The 17856-nt window shown below is 41.6% G+C and overlaps 1 protein-coding gene across 2 annotated transcripts in view; it reads left to right on the forward strand.

Annotated features, from left to right (window-relative positions):
• Window positions 1-1430: 1430 nt before the first annotated feature.
• The window catches only part of LOC120053073 (fibronectin-like), a 44677-nt gene continuing 28251 nt past the window's right edge, over window positions 1431-17856 (forward strand). For both annotated transcript variants that reach the window (XM_039000325.1, XM_039000324.1), the window contains exons 1-4: window positions 1431-1480; window positions 13090-13132; window positions 13323-13589; window positions 13693-13959. In XM_039000325.1, the coding sequence (XP_038856253.1) occupies window positions 1478-1480; window positions 13090-13132; window positions 13323-13589; window positions 13693-13959 (580 nt within the window). In that variant the 5' untranslated portion in view covers window positions 1431-1477. The remainder of the gene's footprint in view (window positions 1481-13089; window positions 13133-13322; window positions 13590-13692; window positions 13960-17856) is intronic.

Below are 17856 nucleotides of genomic sequence, written 5' to 3' on the forward strand. Positions count from 1 at the left end.
GCGTCGAATACAACAGGTGTAGAACTTATTTACAAGCCCTTGACCAACAATGCAGTTTTAACAAAAACAAATGTTAAGAAAGTATTTACTAAAACAAACTGAAGTAAAAAATAAGAAAAATATTTAAAAAAAAAAAATTAAGGAGCAACAATAAAATAACAGTAGAGAGGCTATATACTGGGAGTTTTTTTTACAGATTCAATGTGTGGGGGCACCGGTTAGTCGAGGTAATTGAGGTAATATGTACATGTAGGTAGAGGTAAAGGGACTATGCATGGATAATAAACAGAGAGTAGCAGCAGTGTAAAAATGGGGGTGGGGGGAGGGGACAATGCAAATAGTCCAGGTAGCCATTTGATTAGATGTTCAGGAGTATTATGGCTTGAGGGTAGAAGCTGTTAAGAATGCTTTTGGACCTAGACTTGGTGCTCCAGTACCTCTTGCAGTGTGGTAGCAGAGAGAACAGTCTATGACTAGGGTGGCTGGAGTCTTCTGCAATTTTTGGGGCCTTTTTAATTTACCTTTATTTAACTAGGCAAGTCAGTTAAAAACACATTTTTATTTTCAATGACAGCCTAGGAACAGTGGATTAACTGCCTCGTTCAGGGGCATAACAACAGATTTTTACCTTGTCAGCTCAGGGATTCAATCTTGCAACCTTCTGGTTACTAATCCAACACTCTAACCACTAGGCTACCTGCCACCTTCCTCTGACACTGCCTTGTATAGAGGTCCTGGATGTCAGGAAGCTTGGCCCCAGTGATGTACTGGGCCATACGCACTACCCTCTGTAAAAATGCATGAAACATTCATCTGCTAAACATTCAACGAAGAAAGATGTACACAAGTTATCATTAAATAACAATTGTTTATAGGAAAATAAATGAACACATAAAAAATAAATACAACTCTTTGAATGAACATTATTTTTAATTGTGGTGATTGTTTCCAAATAAACTACAATAAGTATGAACAAATAGAGAGGGAATAGAAACTAGGATGAGGGAGAGAGAGATGAAAGAGAGAAGGAGAAAGGTGTAGAAAGAGCAGTTTGAGAGAAAATACATTCAGTAATTTAATCTCTGTGACCAATCTCTTTTTTATCATAAATGCAATGAACATAATGAATTGTGGGTCTCTGTACCTTCTGAAATTTTTTTAGGACCATCAGCTCCACGAAGTCCTCTGCCTCCACCTAGAGGAAAAAGGGGGGATTACAACTGTCACGGGGATGACAAAAAACTCATAAGAATGTTGTTTTCTGGTCTCTGTTTTTTTTTGTGTTAACAGCATTTAACCACGAGTTGAATACATTTCAACTTGATCAAATATTTTAATGGAGAATAAATATTTAAATACAGTTTGCGGCATATGCCAAAAGGGGGGGCGGGTCGAAGTTCTTTCCGGAAAGAAACTGAAAGTAAATTCGACAACTCTTTAATGTGGCTTCAGGTGAGTCTGCTCGACAGCAAGAGAAATGGTAGGTTCATATTTTCATTATTTAAGTCAGGTGTAAGATCATTTAGGAGTCAATTCTTATTTATCCCAACGAAACGTGAAGATAATAAGCCCGATTTTTAACTTCTTTCTAATAGACGGCAGGTAAAAACAAATACCCAGCTAGGCCGGCCCACTATGGCGAAGGGCGCACAAAGTCTACAAAAGGTGTTCTCTTTTACAAAGCGATCTGACGCTGAGATGTAATCTATTAAGCCGATATATTAATATATTTATCCTAAAATAATACATTCTTATGTTGAAAGAAACAATAGGCACTCGTGTGTATACAGTTGATGTCTTCCCAACTTTGATAGGCGGTAATGTCGTTGAGTGCGCTTTAGGCCTAATTGAGTTTCATGACATTTGTAAAGAGTGCTGTCCGTATACCCATACTTACCTAATATGCCTGCTAATTAAACGCATGTGAAATTAGGGAGTTGTGAAATTTGGAAAAGAATGTAACATTTCAAAAATAGAGTGCTTTAAATGCCATGATTTTATACTAATTTAGGCTTTGGTAGATTAAGCTCCACACTTGAGGAAGTGTACCCAAATGAACGGTGAGCCTGGTAGTAATAATGCTACTTACTGCATTCATTTTTACTAAACAGTACGTTCTAAATAGAATGTAGTACGATTAGTACACTGCGTAGTTTTAGTAATTAGTTGACAATACAGATTTCAGACATGGCCTATGACTTCCCGTAGCAGGTGCTCCCAGTCAACCCGGACAAAATGGATGTGAAAAATGGTAAACACTGCCATCTATATTTAAGTTGGGACCGTCGAGATAGATATGAAGATGAGTCCTCTATGCCATTTATCATCTCTGATATCATGGGCAGCGCCGATAAGGCCATCTCCATTTTTTAAAGAAGTACATTTTCTTCTTCAGCCAGTGAAGTTGGAAGTCCCACCCAGTTGACTACATTAATATGATGGCATCCCTCAATGGGATGGCAGGTAGCCTCGTGGTTAGAGTGTTGGGCCAGTAACTGAGAGGTTGGTGGATCAAACCCCCAAGCTGACAAGGTAAACATCTGTCTTTCTGCCCCAGAACAAGGCAGTTAACCCACTATTCTTAGGCTGTCATTGTAAATAAATTGTTCTTAACTGACTTTCCTTGTTAAATAAAGGTAAATGGCACTGCCATTCTAACAGATTTTTGGCCACTAGAGGCCTCTATCATGCTCTATGGTTGGGAAGTTTGGGCTAGAAGGAATACATCTTTGATGTCAATTATACATCAACTGTATCCCATCTAGCCATGACGGGCGGATTGGTGTCCAGCCTAGGCCTGGGTCATTTCTACAATGCGTTGCGTTTTCTGTCTCCAGGAAATATCACTTATTTTAGTTTAAAATGTGGATTCCAAAAGGCTTTAAATATATGGTCCGATGTTCTTAAAAACACAAATATGGATCTTGAAAGGGAATCGTAATTATTATGAACACCTTTCTTCAGTGGATGTAGTTGTTTTTGCCATATCCCGGGGTGATAGTCATCAACTTCCACAAGAAGTTACTTCATTATTTTATAGTCCTAGTTAATTTATTTGTATTATTGTATTAATTATTATTGTGTTTAAGATGTTCGCTGTGTCCCTGATATCACTTTCCACCCTGTTAGTTTGTTGTAAATCTCCATTTAAGAAAACAACCATTTCCTAAAATGACACCACATTCAGGAAGTGTCATCATTTCTTTGGTGTGAAAACAATGGTCTAAATCTACATAAATATTAACACTCAGTTTGATCTATTTGTCCATGTTTCATGTTGTTAGTCTGTACACTATGTCCCACTGTATGTCCCACTCATATCTCATATCTGCATGTCCCACTCATATCTGTATGTCCCACTGCATGTCCCACTCATATCTGTATGTCCCACTCATATCTGTATGTCATATCTGTATGTCCCACTGTATGTCCCACTCGTATCTGCATGTCCCACTCGTATCTGCATGTCCCACTCATATCTGCATGTCCCACTCATATCTGTATGTCTTATCTGTATGTCCCTCTGTATGTCCCACTGTATGACCCACTCATATCTGTATGTCCCACTCATATCTGTATGTCCCACTCATATCTGTATGTCATATCTGTATGTCCCTCTGTATGTCCCACTGTATGTCCCACTCATATCTGTATGTCCCACTCATATATGTATGTCCCACTGTATGTCCCACTCATATCTGCATGTCCCACTCATATCTGTATGTCATATCTGTATGTCCCACTGTATGTCCCACTCATATCTGTATGTCCCACTCATATATGTATGTCATATCTGTATGTCCCTCTGTATGTCCCACTGTATGACCCACTCATATCTGTATGTCCCACTGTATGTCCCGCTCATATCTGTATGTCCCACTCATATATGTATGTCCCACTCATATCTGTATGTCCCACTGTATGTCCCACTCATATCTGTATGTCATATCTGTATGTCCCACTCATATCTGCATGTCCCACTCATATCTGCATGTCCCACTCATATCTGTATGTCCCACTCATATCTGTATGTCCCACTCATATCTGTATGTCATATCTGTATGTCCCGCTCATATCTGCATGTCCCGCTCATATCTGTATGTCCCACTCATATCTGTATGTCCCACTCATATCTGCATGTCCCACTCATATCTGTATGTCATATCTGTATGTCCCACTGCATGTCCCACTCATATCTGTATGTCCCACTCATATCTGCATGTCCCACTCATATCTGTATGTCATATCTGTATGTCCCACTGTATGTCCCGCTCATATCTGTATGTCCCACTCATATCTGCATGTCCCACTCATATCTGCATGTCCCACTCATATCTGTATGTCATATCTGTATGTCCCACTCATATCTGTATGTCCCACTCATATCTGTATGTCATATCTGTATGTCCCTCTGTATGACCCACTCATATCTGTATGTCCCATTAATATCTGTATGTCCCACTGTATGACCCACTCATATATGTATGTCCCACTCATAACTGTATGTCCATCTGTATGTCCCGCTCATATCTGTATGTCATGTCTGTATGTCATATCTGTATGTCCCACTCATATCTGTATGTCCCGCTCATATCTGTATGTCCCACTCATATATGTATGTCATATCTGTATGTCCCACTCAAATCTGCATGTCCCGCTCATATCTGTATGTCATATCTGTATGTCATATCTGTATGTCCCACTCATATCTGTATGTCCCACTCATATCTGTATGTCATATCTGTATGTCATATCTGTATGTCCCACTCATATCTGTATGTCCCACTCATATCTGTATGTCCTGCTCATATCTGTATGTCCCACTCATATATGTATGTCATATCTGTATGTCCCACTCATATCTGCATGTCCCGCTCATATCTGTATGTCATATCTGTATGTCCCACTCATATCTGTATGTCCCACTCATATCTGTATGTCATATCTGTATGTCCCACTCATATCTGTATGTCCCACTCATATCTGTATGTCATATCTGTATGTCCCACTCATATCTGTATGTCCCACTCATATCTGCATGTCCCACTCATATCTGCATATCCCGCTCATATCTGTATGTCCCACTCATATCTGTATGTCCCACTCATATCTGTATGTCATATCTGTATGTCATATCTGTATGTCCCACTCATATCTGCATGTCCCACTCATATCTGCATGTCCCACTCATATCTGCATGTCCCGCTCATATCTGCATGTCCCGCTCATATCTGCATGTCCCACTCATATCTGCATGTCCCACTCATATCTGCATGTCCCACTCATATCTGCATGTCCCACTCATATCTGTATGTCATATCTGTATGTCCCACTCATATCTGCATGTCCCGCTCATATCTATGTCCCACTCATATCTGTATTTCCCACTCATATCTGTATGTCCCACTGTATGTCATATCTGTATGTCCCACTGTATGTCATATCTGTATGTCCCACTCTATGCTAAATTATAGAGAAAATGTAGCAAATTTCAATATGTTAAAATATGTTTGATAGAGAAGATAGCCTAGGCTACCCTTACAAGACAGGTAGCTACTGTTTTATCTAGTTTCATTACTCAGGGTTGTATAATAAAGTTCTGAGGACGATGAAAAGTTAGGTCAGGTACATTATCAACAGAACAATTGTTGCAATGTGTGACGGCACCGTCAATGTTATATTCGAACGTGTGTTTTTTTTTTTTTTGTATGCAATGAAAGGTGCAATTGTGCTTGTTTCCTGGCACACTGCATGTCTCCTTCACCGTGGCAAAACATTCAGGAGAACTTCAGTGCCCGTATAAGTGGGAACTCTGTGAAGGAATATACAGGTATCTGCCAACATAAAGTATCTTAACAAGGAGCCACCATGAGCCAGAACAGCTTCAATACACCTTGGCATACATTCTAGAATAGTCTGGAACTCTATCAGAGGGATACGACACCTTTCTTTCATGAGAAATTCCATCATTTGGTGTTTTGTTGATTGTGGTGTAAAACGCTGCCTCAGGCGCGGCTCCAGAGTCTCCTATAAGTGTTCAGTTGGTTTGAGATCTGGCGACAGACACATACCCTTTAATGCCTTCCAGAGAGACATAAGAGACTGTAACGTTCTTTGTTTCACGGAAACATGGCTCACTCGAGAGACGCTATCGGACCTGGTTTCTTCACGCATCGCACCGACAGAAACAAGCATCTCTCTGGTAAGAAGAAGGGCGGGGTGTATGCTTTATGATTAACGAGACGTGGTGTGATCATAACAACATACAGGAACTCAAGTCCTTTTGTTCACCTGACCTAGAATTCCTCACAGTCGTGTATATTCCCCCCCAAGCAGACACATTGACGGCCCTGAAAGAACTTCATTCGACTCTATGTAAACTGGAAACCACATATCCCGAGGCTGCATTTATTGTAGCTGGGGATTTTAACAAGGCTAATCTGAAAACAAGGCTCCCTAAATTCTATCAGCATATCGGTTGTGCGACCCGGGCTGGCAAAACCCTAGATCATTGTTATTCTAACTTCCACGACGCATATAAGTCCCTCCCCCGCCCTCCTTTCGGAAAAGCTGACCACGACTCCATTTTGTTGCTCCTTTGTCTCTATACTGACGCTTAGCTTGTTTGATTGCCTTGTGGAGGGAATAGCTACACTCTTTGTATTCGGTCATGTTTCCGGTCACCTTGCCATGATTAAAAGCAGTGGTTCGCGCTTTCAGTTTTGCGCGAATGCTGCCATCAATCCACGGTTTCTGGTTGGGTAATGTTTTAATAGACGCTGTGGGTACAACATCACCGATGCACTTGCTAATAAACTCACTCACCTAATCAGCGTATACATCAATGTTGTTATCCGACGCTATGCGGAACATATTCCAGTCCACGTGATCGAAGCAATCTTGAAGCGTGGAATCCGATTGGTCTGACCAGCGTTGAACAGACCTGAACGTGGGTGCGTCCTGTTTCAGTTTCTGTCTATAGGCTGGGAGCAACAATCCCATGGCTCAGACACGAGAGGTATGTGGCAGGGTCTACAGTCAATCACGGACTACAAAAGAAAAACCAGCCCCGTCGCGGACCATGATGTCTTGCTCCCAGACAGACTGAACAACTTCTTTGCTTGCTTTGAGGACAATACAGTGCCATTGACACAGCCCGCTACCAAAACCTGCGGGCTCTCCAGAGGGTAGTGAGGTCTGCACAATGCATCACCGGGGGCAAACTACATGCCCTCCAGGACACCTACACCACCCGATGTCACAGGATGGCCAAAAAGATCATCAAGGACAACAACCACCCGAGCCACTGCCTGTTCACCCCGCTATCATCCAGAAGGCGAGGTCAGTACAGGTGCATCAAAGCGGGGACCGAGAGACTGAAAAATAGCTTCTATCTCAAGGCCATCAGACTGTTAAACAGCCATCACTAACATTGAGTGGCTGCTGCCAACATACTGACCCAACTCCAGCCACTTTAATAATGGAAAAATTGATGTAATAAATGTATCGCTAGCCACTTTAAACAATGCCACTTTATATAATGTTTACATACCCTACATTACTCATCTCATATGTATATACTGTACTCTATACCATCTACTGCATCTTGCCTATGCCGTTCGACCATCACTCATTCATATATTTTTATGTATATATTCTTATTCATTCCTTTACACTTGTGTGTATAAGGTAGTTGTTGTGAAATTGTTAGGTTAGATTACTTGTTAGATATTTCTGCACGGTCGGAACTAGAAGCACAAGCATTTTGCTACACTCGAATTAACATCTGCTAACCATGTATATGTGACAAATTTGATTTGATTTGATGCTCCTTTGAGACTCATCTTTCAGAGTCACTGAGCTCTCTTCTAGCCATGGTGGCCAAAATAATGGGCAACTGGACATTTTTATACATGACTCTAAGCATGATTTGATGTTTTAGTGGCTTAATTAACTCAGGAACCACACTTGTGTGGAAGCACCTGCTTTCAATATACTTTGTATCCCTCATTTACTCCAGTGTTTCCTTTATTTTGGCAGTTACATCAACTGCTTTTGACAAACAGGTCAGTTAAAATATCTGTTCAAATCAAATTTTATTTGTCACATGTGCCAGATACAACTGGTGTAGACCTTAGAGTAAAATGCTTACGTACAAGCCCTTAACCAACAATGCAGTTTAAAAAGTATGAATAAGAATAAGAGATTAAAGTAACAAGTAATTAAAGAGCAGCAGTAAAATAACAATAGCGAGGCTATACACATGGGGTACCGGTGCGGGGGCACCGGTTAGTTGAAGTAATTGAGGTACATGTAGGTAGAGTTATTCATGTGACTATGCATTAGAGGTCGACCGATACCGATTTATTGGAGGACCAAAAAAAAGCCGATACCGATTAATCGGACGATTTTTATATATATTTGTGATAATGACAATTACAACAATATTGAATGAACAATGAACCCTTTTATTTTAACTTAATATAATACATAAATAAAATCTATTTAGTCTCAAATAAATAATGAAATGTTCAATTTGGTTTAAATAATGCAAAAACACAGTGTTGGAGAAGAAAGTAAAAGTGCAATATGTGCCATGTCAAAAAGCTAACGTTTAAGTTCTTTGCCCAGAACATGAGAACATATGAAAGCTGGTGGTTCAATATTCCCAGGTCTTCAATATTCCCAGCTAAGACGTTTTAGGTTATAGTTATTATGGGACTATTTCTTTCTATACCATTTGTATTTCATATACCTTTGACTATTGGATGTTCTTATAGGCACTTTAGTATTGCCAGCCTAATCTCGGGAGTTGATAGGCTTGAAGTCATAAACAGCGCTGTGCTTCAAGCATTGCTAAGAGCTGCTCACAAACGCAGTAAAGTGCTGTTTGAATGAATTCTTACGAGCCTGCTGCTGCCTACCACCACTCAGTCAGACTGCTCTATCAAATATCAAATCATAGACTTAATTATAACATAATAACACACAGAAATACGAGCCTTTGGTTATTAATATGGTCAAATCCGGAAACTATAATTTGGAAACTAAACGTTTCTTTAAGTGAAATACGGAATCATTCCGTATTTTGTGAAACGGGTGTCAACCCTAAGTCTAAATATTGCTGTTACATTGCACAACCTTCAATGTTATGTCATAATTATGTAAAATTCTGGCAAATTAATTACGGTCTTTGTTAGGAAGAAACACAGTTAGCAACGAGCCAGCCGGCCCAAAATGTTGCATATACCCTGACTCTGCTTGCACTGAACGCAAGAGAAAGTGACTCAATTTCTCTAGTTAATATTGCCTGTTAAAATGCATTTGTTTGAACTAAATATGCAGGTTTAAAAATATATACTTCTGTGTATTGATTTAAAGGCACTGATGTTTATGGTTAGGCAAATTTGTGCAACGAATGTGCTTTTTTCATCACCCGTTTGGGGAAGTTGAATTAAGCTGTGATTCGATGATAAATTAACAGGCACCGCATTGATTAAATGCAACGCAGGACAAGCTAGTTAACTATACATGGTTGATGATATTACTAGGTTAACTAGTGATTATGTGAACTAGTGTTTTTTTTAATATAAGATAAGCTTAATGCTAGCTTGCAACTTACCTTGGCTCATTGCAGCCACAAGGACCTTTTGACGCTGGCCTCGCGTAACAGGTGGTCAGCCTGACACGCAGTTTCCTCATGGATTGCAATGTAATCAGCCATGATCGGCGTCCAAACAGGCCGATTACCGATTGTTATGAAAACTTGAAATTGGCCCAAATTAAATCGGCCATGATTAATCGGTTGACCTCTACTATGCATAGATAATAACAGAGTAGCAGCAGCGGGGGGCAATGCAAATAGTCTGGGTAGCCAATTGATTAGATGTTCAGGAGTCTTATGGCTTGGGGGTAGAAGCTGTTTAGAAGCCTCTTGGACCTAGACTTGGCGCTCCGGTACCGCTTACCGTGTGGTAGCAGAGAGACCAGTCTAGGACTAGGATGGCTGGAGTCTTTGACCATTTTTGACACCGCCTGGTATAGAGGTCCTGGATGGCAGGAAGCTTGGCCCCAGTGATGTACTGGGCTGTACGCACTTCCCTCAGTAGTGCCTTGCGGTTGGAGGCCGAGCAGATGCCATACCAGGCGGTGATGCAACCAGTCAGGATGCTCTCGATGGTGCAGCTGTAGAACCTTTGCCAAATCGTTTCAGTCTTCTGAGGGGGAGTAGGTTTTGTTGTGCCCTCTTCACGACTGTCTTGGTGTGCTTGGACCATGTTAGTTTGTTGGTGATGTGGACACCAAGGAACTTGAAGCTTTCAACATGCTCCACTACAGCCCCGTTGATGAGAATGGGGGCGTGCTCGGTCCTCCTTTTTCTGTAGTCCACAATCGTCTCTTTGGCCTTGATCACGTTGAGGGATAGGTTGTTGTCCTGGCACCACACGGCCAGGTCTCTGACCTCCTCCCTATAGGCTGTCTTGTCGGTGATCAAGCCTACCACTGTTGTGTCATCGGCAAACGTAATGATGGTGTTGGAGTCTTGCCTGGCCGTACAGTCATGAGTGAACAGGGAGTACAGGAGGGGACTGAGCACGCACCCCTGAGGGGCTCCAGTGTTGAGGAGCAGCTTGGCGGATGTGTTGTTACCTACCCTTACCACCCGGGGGCGGCCCGTCAGGAAGTCAAGGATCCAGTTGCAAAGGAGGTGTCCCAGGGTCCTTAGCTTAGTGATAAGCTTTGATGGGACTATGGTGTTGAACGCTGAGCTGTAGTCAATGAATAGCATTCTCACATAGTTGTTCCTTTTTTCCAAGTGGGAAAGGGCAGTGTGGAGTGCAATAAAGATTGCATCATCTGTGTATATGTTAGGGCGGTATGCAAATTGGAGTGGGTGTATGGTTTCTGGGATAATGGTGTTGATGTGAGCCATGACCAGCCTTTCAAAGCATTTCATGGCTACAGACGTCAGTGCTACGGGTCGGTAGTCATTTAGGCAGGTTACATTAGTGTTCTTGGGCACAGGGACTATGGTGGTCTGCTTGAAACATGTTGGTATTACAGACTCGGACAGGGAGAGGTTGAAAATGTCAGTGAAGACACTTGCCAGTTGGTCAGCGCATGCTCGCAGTACACGTCCTGGTAATCCATCTGGCCCTGCGGCCTTGTGAATGTTGACCTGTTTAAAGGTCTTACTCACATCGGCTGCGGATAGCGTGATCACACAGTCGTCCTGAACAGCTGATGCTCTCATGCATGTTTCAGTGTTACTTGCCTCGAAACGAGCATAGAAGTAATTGTTACGGGATTTTTGTGTTTAATGACTAAAATATGTATACATTTGACTTAGATGTTACTGTATGAATGAAACTTATTATAATCATAATGCTGAGTGTAATATGTTCCTTATTAGAAAGAATGGAGTTATCTTCAGACAGGCTGGAATGCTGTGTTCCTTACAGGACATTCTGTCTCTACCCAGGGAGGGGAAAGACCTTGAGTTGGTTGTAGATAGTTGAACAGGTGGCAGACAGTAATGAGAACTCAAACTGTATTGCCATTGTATTCGAGAGGAGGTTGGACATTAAAACCTATGACATCATCTTTGTTATATAACCTGATGTAAAATGTATTATGATCAGTACTCTCGAGAATAAAAGCTATTGATTGATTGATTTTAAGACTGGTATCTGTCCATTTTATGCAAATAATTATCTTACAAATTCTTATTTATGGGCAGAGTGTTTTAATTGAATTGGTTAATAAACAGGAATCAAAATTCCTTTAACAGTAATTTAGTTCGTCTGGTAGGCTCGTGTCACTGGGCAGCTCTCGGCAGTGCTTCCCTTTGTAGTCTGTAATGGTTTGCAAGCCCTGCCACATCCGACGAGTGTCGGAGCCGGTGTGGTACGATTCGATCTTAGCCCTGTTTTGACCCGTTGCATGTTTGATGGTTCGTCGGAGGGCATAGCGGGATTTCTTATAAGCTTCTGGGTTAGAGTCCCGCTCCTTGTAAGCGGAAGCTCTACCCTTTAGCTCAGTGCGGATGTTGCCTGTAATCCATGGCTTCTGGTTGGGGTATGTACAAACAGTCACTGTGGGGGCGACGTCATCGATGCACTTATTGATTAAGTCAATGTGGTGTACTCCTCAATGCCATCGGAAGAATCCTGGAACATATTCCAGTCTGTGCTAGCAAAACAGTCCTGTGGCTTAGCATCTGCATCATCTGACCACTTTTTTTATTGACTGAGTCACTGGTTCTTCCTGCTTTAATTTTTGCTTGTAAGCAGGAATCAAGAGGATAGAATTATGGTCAGATTTGCCAAATGGTGGGCGAGGGAGAACTTTGTACGCATCTCTGTGTGTGGAGTAAAGGTGGTCTATAGTTTTGTCTCTCTCTGGTTGCACATTTAACATGCTGATATAAATTCAGTAAAACAGATTTAAGTCTCCCTGCATTAAAGTCCCCGGCCACTAGGTGCGCTGCCTCTGGATGAGCATGTTCCTGTTTGCTTGTCGCGGTATACAGCTCATTGAGTGCGGTCTTAGTGCCAGCATCAGTCTGTGGTGGTATGTAGAGATACTCTACCTCAGGCGAGCAAAACCTTGAGACTTCCTTCGATATCGTGCACCCACTTTTGTTTACAAATATACATAGACCGCCACCCCTTGTCTTACCAACACGCCGCTGTTCTATCCTGCTGATACAGTGTATAACCCACCAGCTGTATGTTAATTATGTCGTCATTCAGCCACGACTCGGTGAAGTATAAGATATTACAGTTTTTAATGTCCCGTTGGTAGTTTAATCTTGCTCGTAAGTCATTGATTTTATTTTCCAATGATTTCACGTTAGCCAATAGAACGGATGGCAGATCGCCTACGAATTCTTAGAAGGCAGCCTGACCTCCACCCCCTTTTTCTCTGTCTTCTCTTCACGCAAATGACAGGGATTTCCCGGGAAAGCAGTATGTCCTTCTCGTCGGACTGTTGAAATGTTTAAATATCTGTTTTACATTTTTCAACGTAACAATTTCTATCTTTTTAAAGAAATGACTGATTCTTATTTTGTTCCCACACTTTAAGAGTTGTTACGGCGACCAGCACACAATGCTGTCCTCAGATGATGGTAGGTATGGAAACACAGAATAAACTGACACAAACTAAAGTATTTAATTTAAATCTACATTTAAGAGGATACATTTGCTAAGATATCAAGTATTGTCCCTAAACTGCTGGGATGAATAATACACATTTGTTTATGTAATTTTATTTTCAATAAAGTCTGGTTTCACTCTCTCTCATTATTCCTTCACCAGTGCTGCCCCCTCCTGGTGACTTCCAGGTCCTGTTGCTGACATTAGATTCTGTATCTCTGAGCTGGAGTTCTCCTCAGGGGCTGACAGGACCACAGACATTCAGAGTGACCTGGGGGTGTGACGGTGAAACAAGCTCAACAAGAGTGAAAGGTGGGCTTTATCTTGAAATAAGCAGTCTCAAACCTGGTGAAAAGTACCAGTTCAACATGGCTACAGAGGGAGAAGATGGAAGACAAAGCAGATGGGTCTCAGCATCCCTATCCACAGGTACAGTAGGCTAACTTGTGTTTTTATTCAGACTACATATTTAATTCATTCCATGAGACATTTTTGGACTCTCTGTCTAAACAATTATTGGTTTTTGTTCCAGTGGTCCCACCCAGAGATTTAAAGATAGACCATTTGGAAGAGACGTCCTTCACTCTCCACTGGTCCAAGGCTGAAGGGATGGAGAAAGTCCCACAGCGCTTCCTCATATCACACTGCATCCTAGGAACAGACCCCCGTGCAGCCAATACTGACCACTGCAACAAGACTTTCTCAAACCTGCAACCTGGCACAGAGTACACTGTTAGTGTTGCAACTGTGCTGAGCAATGGGGAACAGAGTGAACCTGTCTCTACAACAGTCTGCACTAGTAAGAGATCTTCCCCCAATTACAGCTCATTGTCTCTTTACCAGTAACTACAACGATTGTGTTACATTACAAATACAAGTTTTGTTCCTTTTGTTCTGTTTCTAGCTTATTTCTTCCCACATCAAAAGCCCTATCTTTAATCTACTTTTCCACCCGTAAGGCTATAAACATTTGATTAAATGTTTAACTTCTCTGCGCTACGGATCCCTTTTACGGGATCACTTTCCTAAACAACCGCCAGATTTGCAGGGCGCCAAATGCAAAAATATTACTAAAAATATTTATAATCATGCAATCACAAGTGAAATATACCAAAACACAGCTTAGCTTGTTGTTAATCCACCTATCGTGTCAGATTTTGAAAATATATTTTACAGCGAAAGAAATCCAAGCGTTTTCAATGCTACAACAGCTAGCCCCAAATTAGCATGGTTATGAAAGTCAGAAAAGCAATAAATGAATCGCTTACCTTAGATAATCTTCGGATGTTTGCACTCACGAGACTCCCAGTTACACAATAAATGTTCTTTTTGTTCGATAAATATTACTTTTATAACAAAAAAAACGCCATTTGGGTTGCGCGTTATGTTGAGAAAACTACAGCCTCGTTCCGGTCCTGAAAGGAAGATGAAAATTTCCAAACGTATCAGATTAAAAAATATTACAAAAAATATTTATATTCATGCAATCACAAGTGAAATATACCAAAACACAGTTTAGCTTGTTGTTAATCCACCTATCGTGTCAGATTTTGAAAATATACTTTACAGCGAAAGAAATCCAAGCTTTTGTGAGTGTAGCTTTCAATGCTACAACAGCTAGCCTTATATTAGCCTGGTTAGCTTGGTCACAAGTCAGAAAAGCAATAAAATTAATCGCTTACCTTTGATAATCTTCGGATGTTTCCACTCACAAGACTCCCAGTTACACAACAAATGTTATTTTTGTTCGATAAATATTACTTTTATCACAAAAAAACTCCATTTGGGTTGAGCATTATGTTGAGAAAACCAAAAGCCGTGTTCCGTTAGACAAATTCCAAAAAGTATCCGTAATGGTCGTAGAAACATGTCAAATGTTTTTTTATAATCAATCCTCAGGTTGTTTTTAACAAACATAATCGATAATTTTTCAACCGGACCATAACCTATTCTTTAAGAGCGAAAAGGAAAATGGGGAGCCCCTCTCTCGCGCGCAGGAAACATTCAGAAGACACCTGACTACTTATGAAACATCTCGCTACTTTTTCAAAATAAAAGCCAGAAATTATGTCTAAAGCCTGTTCACAGCCTGAGGAAGCCATTGGAAAAGGAATCTGGTTGATACTTCTTTAAATGGAGGAAAGACGGGCCAGGAAACACAGATTTAAAAAAATAAAAAATAAATATCACTTCCGGGTTACATTTTCTCAGGTTTTCGCCAGCAGAATAAGTATTGTTATACTCACAGACAATATTTTGACAGTTTTGGAAACTTTGGAGTGTTTTCTATCCTAATCTGTAAATTATATGCATATTCTACTATCTGGGCAAGAGAAAATGTCAGTTTACGTTGGGCACGTTATTTAAAATAAAAAAAAACCTAGCGTTAAGGGAATCCATTTTCTTTAAAAAAAGAGATGGGATCAAATTTAAGGTAGAACTATGGCTGTTGATGTGACCGTATTACCGCCACACCGGCTGTCATAGGTCATGACCTCAGTAAAATTCCACATGACTACTGAGTTAAGGTAATCTCCTTTTATTCACTCTGGACATGCTATGGTAGTACCCAACTTGCAAACTACCTTCAGGTCCTAATGGCTTGGTACTCAGGGCTCTATTGTCCCTGTAACCTCTCTGACGTCAATGCAACTGAAAATCACATCAAACACTTAAACAGTATCGTGGTTTTAAAACTCACCTCACTGTGATGATCAAGTTGAAGAAAGAAGTTCAATAACAGGTTGAAACTGAGTGGAAAACATAGTAGTTGTGGATGTTGTTTCAAAGCCAAACACAACGAAATGAACAGCCCTTTCTAAGGTGGTGATGAATTCAAAACACCCATGAGCATAAGAGCTTATGTATAGGCCTATATGAGCCCAAGCCCCCCAAAATAAAACTGAATTAAAATAATGATTGTGCCGCCATACAATACATAGCCTGCACGGCAGAAAAACGTTTAAAAAAAGATCTAGATGTCTAGATCCCTTTTCACGCTCGACTCTTGGCGGCAGTAAGAAACCATCTCCATCTGCACCCATTCAGCATAGCCTAGATTTACGTTTTTATTACTTCTAAACAAAATAACTTTTTGGGGTTCTCATACACTCACGATTATGATTACAAAGACTGCGTCGTCATCGTCGTCCCCCTCTCCTCCTCAGTGGCTGACGTGAGTAAGACATTTAAACGTGTTAACCCTCGCAAGGCTGCCGGCCCAGACGGCATCCCTAGCCGCGTCCTCAGAGCATGCGCAGACCAGCTGGCTGGGGTGTTTACAGACATATTCAATCGCTCCCTATCCCAGTCTGCTGTCCCCACATGCTTCATTGTTCCTGTACCCAAGAAGGCAAAGATAACTGAACTAAATGACTATAGCCCCGTAGCACTCACTTCTGTCATCATGAAGTGATTTGAGAGGCTAGTCAAGAATCATATCACCGCCACCCTAGACCCACTTCAGTTTGCATACCGCCCACAGATGACGCAATCGCCATCACGCTGCACACTGCCCTATCCCATCTGGACAAAAATAATACCTATGTAAGAATGCTGTTCATTGACTATAGCTCAGTCTTCAACACCATAGTACCCTTCAAACTCATCATTAAGCTTGAGACCCTGGGTCTCGACCCCGCCCTGTGCAACTGGGTCCTGGACTTCCTGATGGGCCGCCCCCAGGTGGTAAAGGTAGGAAACATCTCCACTTCGCTGACCCTCAACACTGGGGCCCCACAAGTGTGCGTGCTCAGCCCTCTCCTGTACTCCCAGTTCACCCACGACTGAGTGGCCATGCACGCCTCCAACTCAATCATCAAGTTTGCAGACGACACATCAGTAGTGTGCTTGATCACCAACAATGACGAGACAGCCTACAGGGAGGAGGCGAGGGCCCTCAGAGTGTGGTGTCAGGAAAATAACCTCTCACTCAAGGAAAACAGGAAAACAAAGGAGATGATCTTGGACTTCAAGAAACAACAGAGGGAGCACCCCCCTATCTACATCGTAGGGACAGTAGTGGAGAAGGTGGAAAGTTTTAAGTTCCAGGGCGTACACATCATAGACAAACTAAAATGGTCCACCCACACAGACAGTGTGGTGAAGAAGGCGCAACAGCTGAAGTTCTTGAAATTCAGGAGGCTGAAGAATTTCATTCAAAACCCTGACAAACTTTTACAGGTACACAATTGAGAGCATCCTGTCAGGCTGTATCACAGCCTGGTACAGCAACCGCACCACCCTCAACCGCAGGGCTCTCTAGAGGGTAGCGAGGTTTGCACAACGCATCATTGGGGGCAAACTACCTGCCCTCCATGACACCTACAGCACCCGATGTCACAGGAAGGCCAAAAAGATCATCAAGGACAACAACCACCCGAGCCACTGTCTCTTCACCCCGTTATCATACAGAAGGCGAGGTCCGTACAGGTGCATCAAAGCTGGGACCGAGAGGTTGAGAATCAGCTTTTATCTCAAGGCCATCAGACTGTTAAATAGTCATCACTAACTCAGAGAGGCTGCTGCCTACATTGAGACCCAATCACTGGACACTTTTATAAATGGATCACGAGTCACTTTAAACAATGCCACTTTAAACAATGCCACTTTAAATAATGCCACTTTAATAATGTTTACATATCTTACATTACTCATCTCACATGTAAATACTGTATTTTATACCATCTACTGCACC

This window comes from Salvelinus namaycush, chromosome 8 (assembly GCF_016432855.1).
Source record: "Salvelinus namaycush isolate Seneca chromosome 8, SaNama_1.0, whole genome shotgun sequence".
Taxonomy (NCBI): Eukaryota; Metazoa; Chordata; class Actinopteri; order Salmoniformes; family Salmonidae; genus Salvelinus; species Salvelinus namaycush.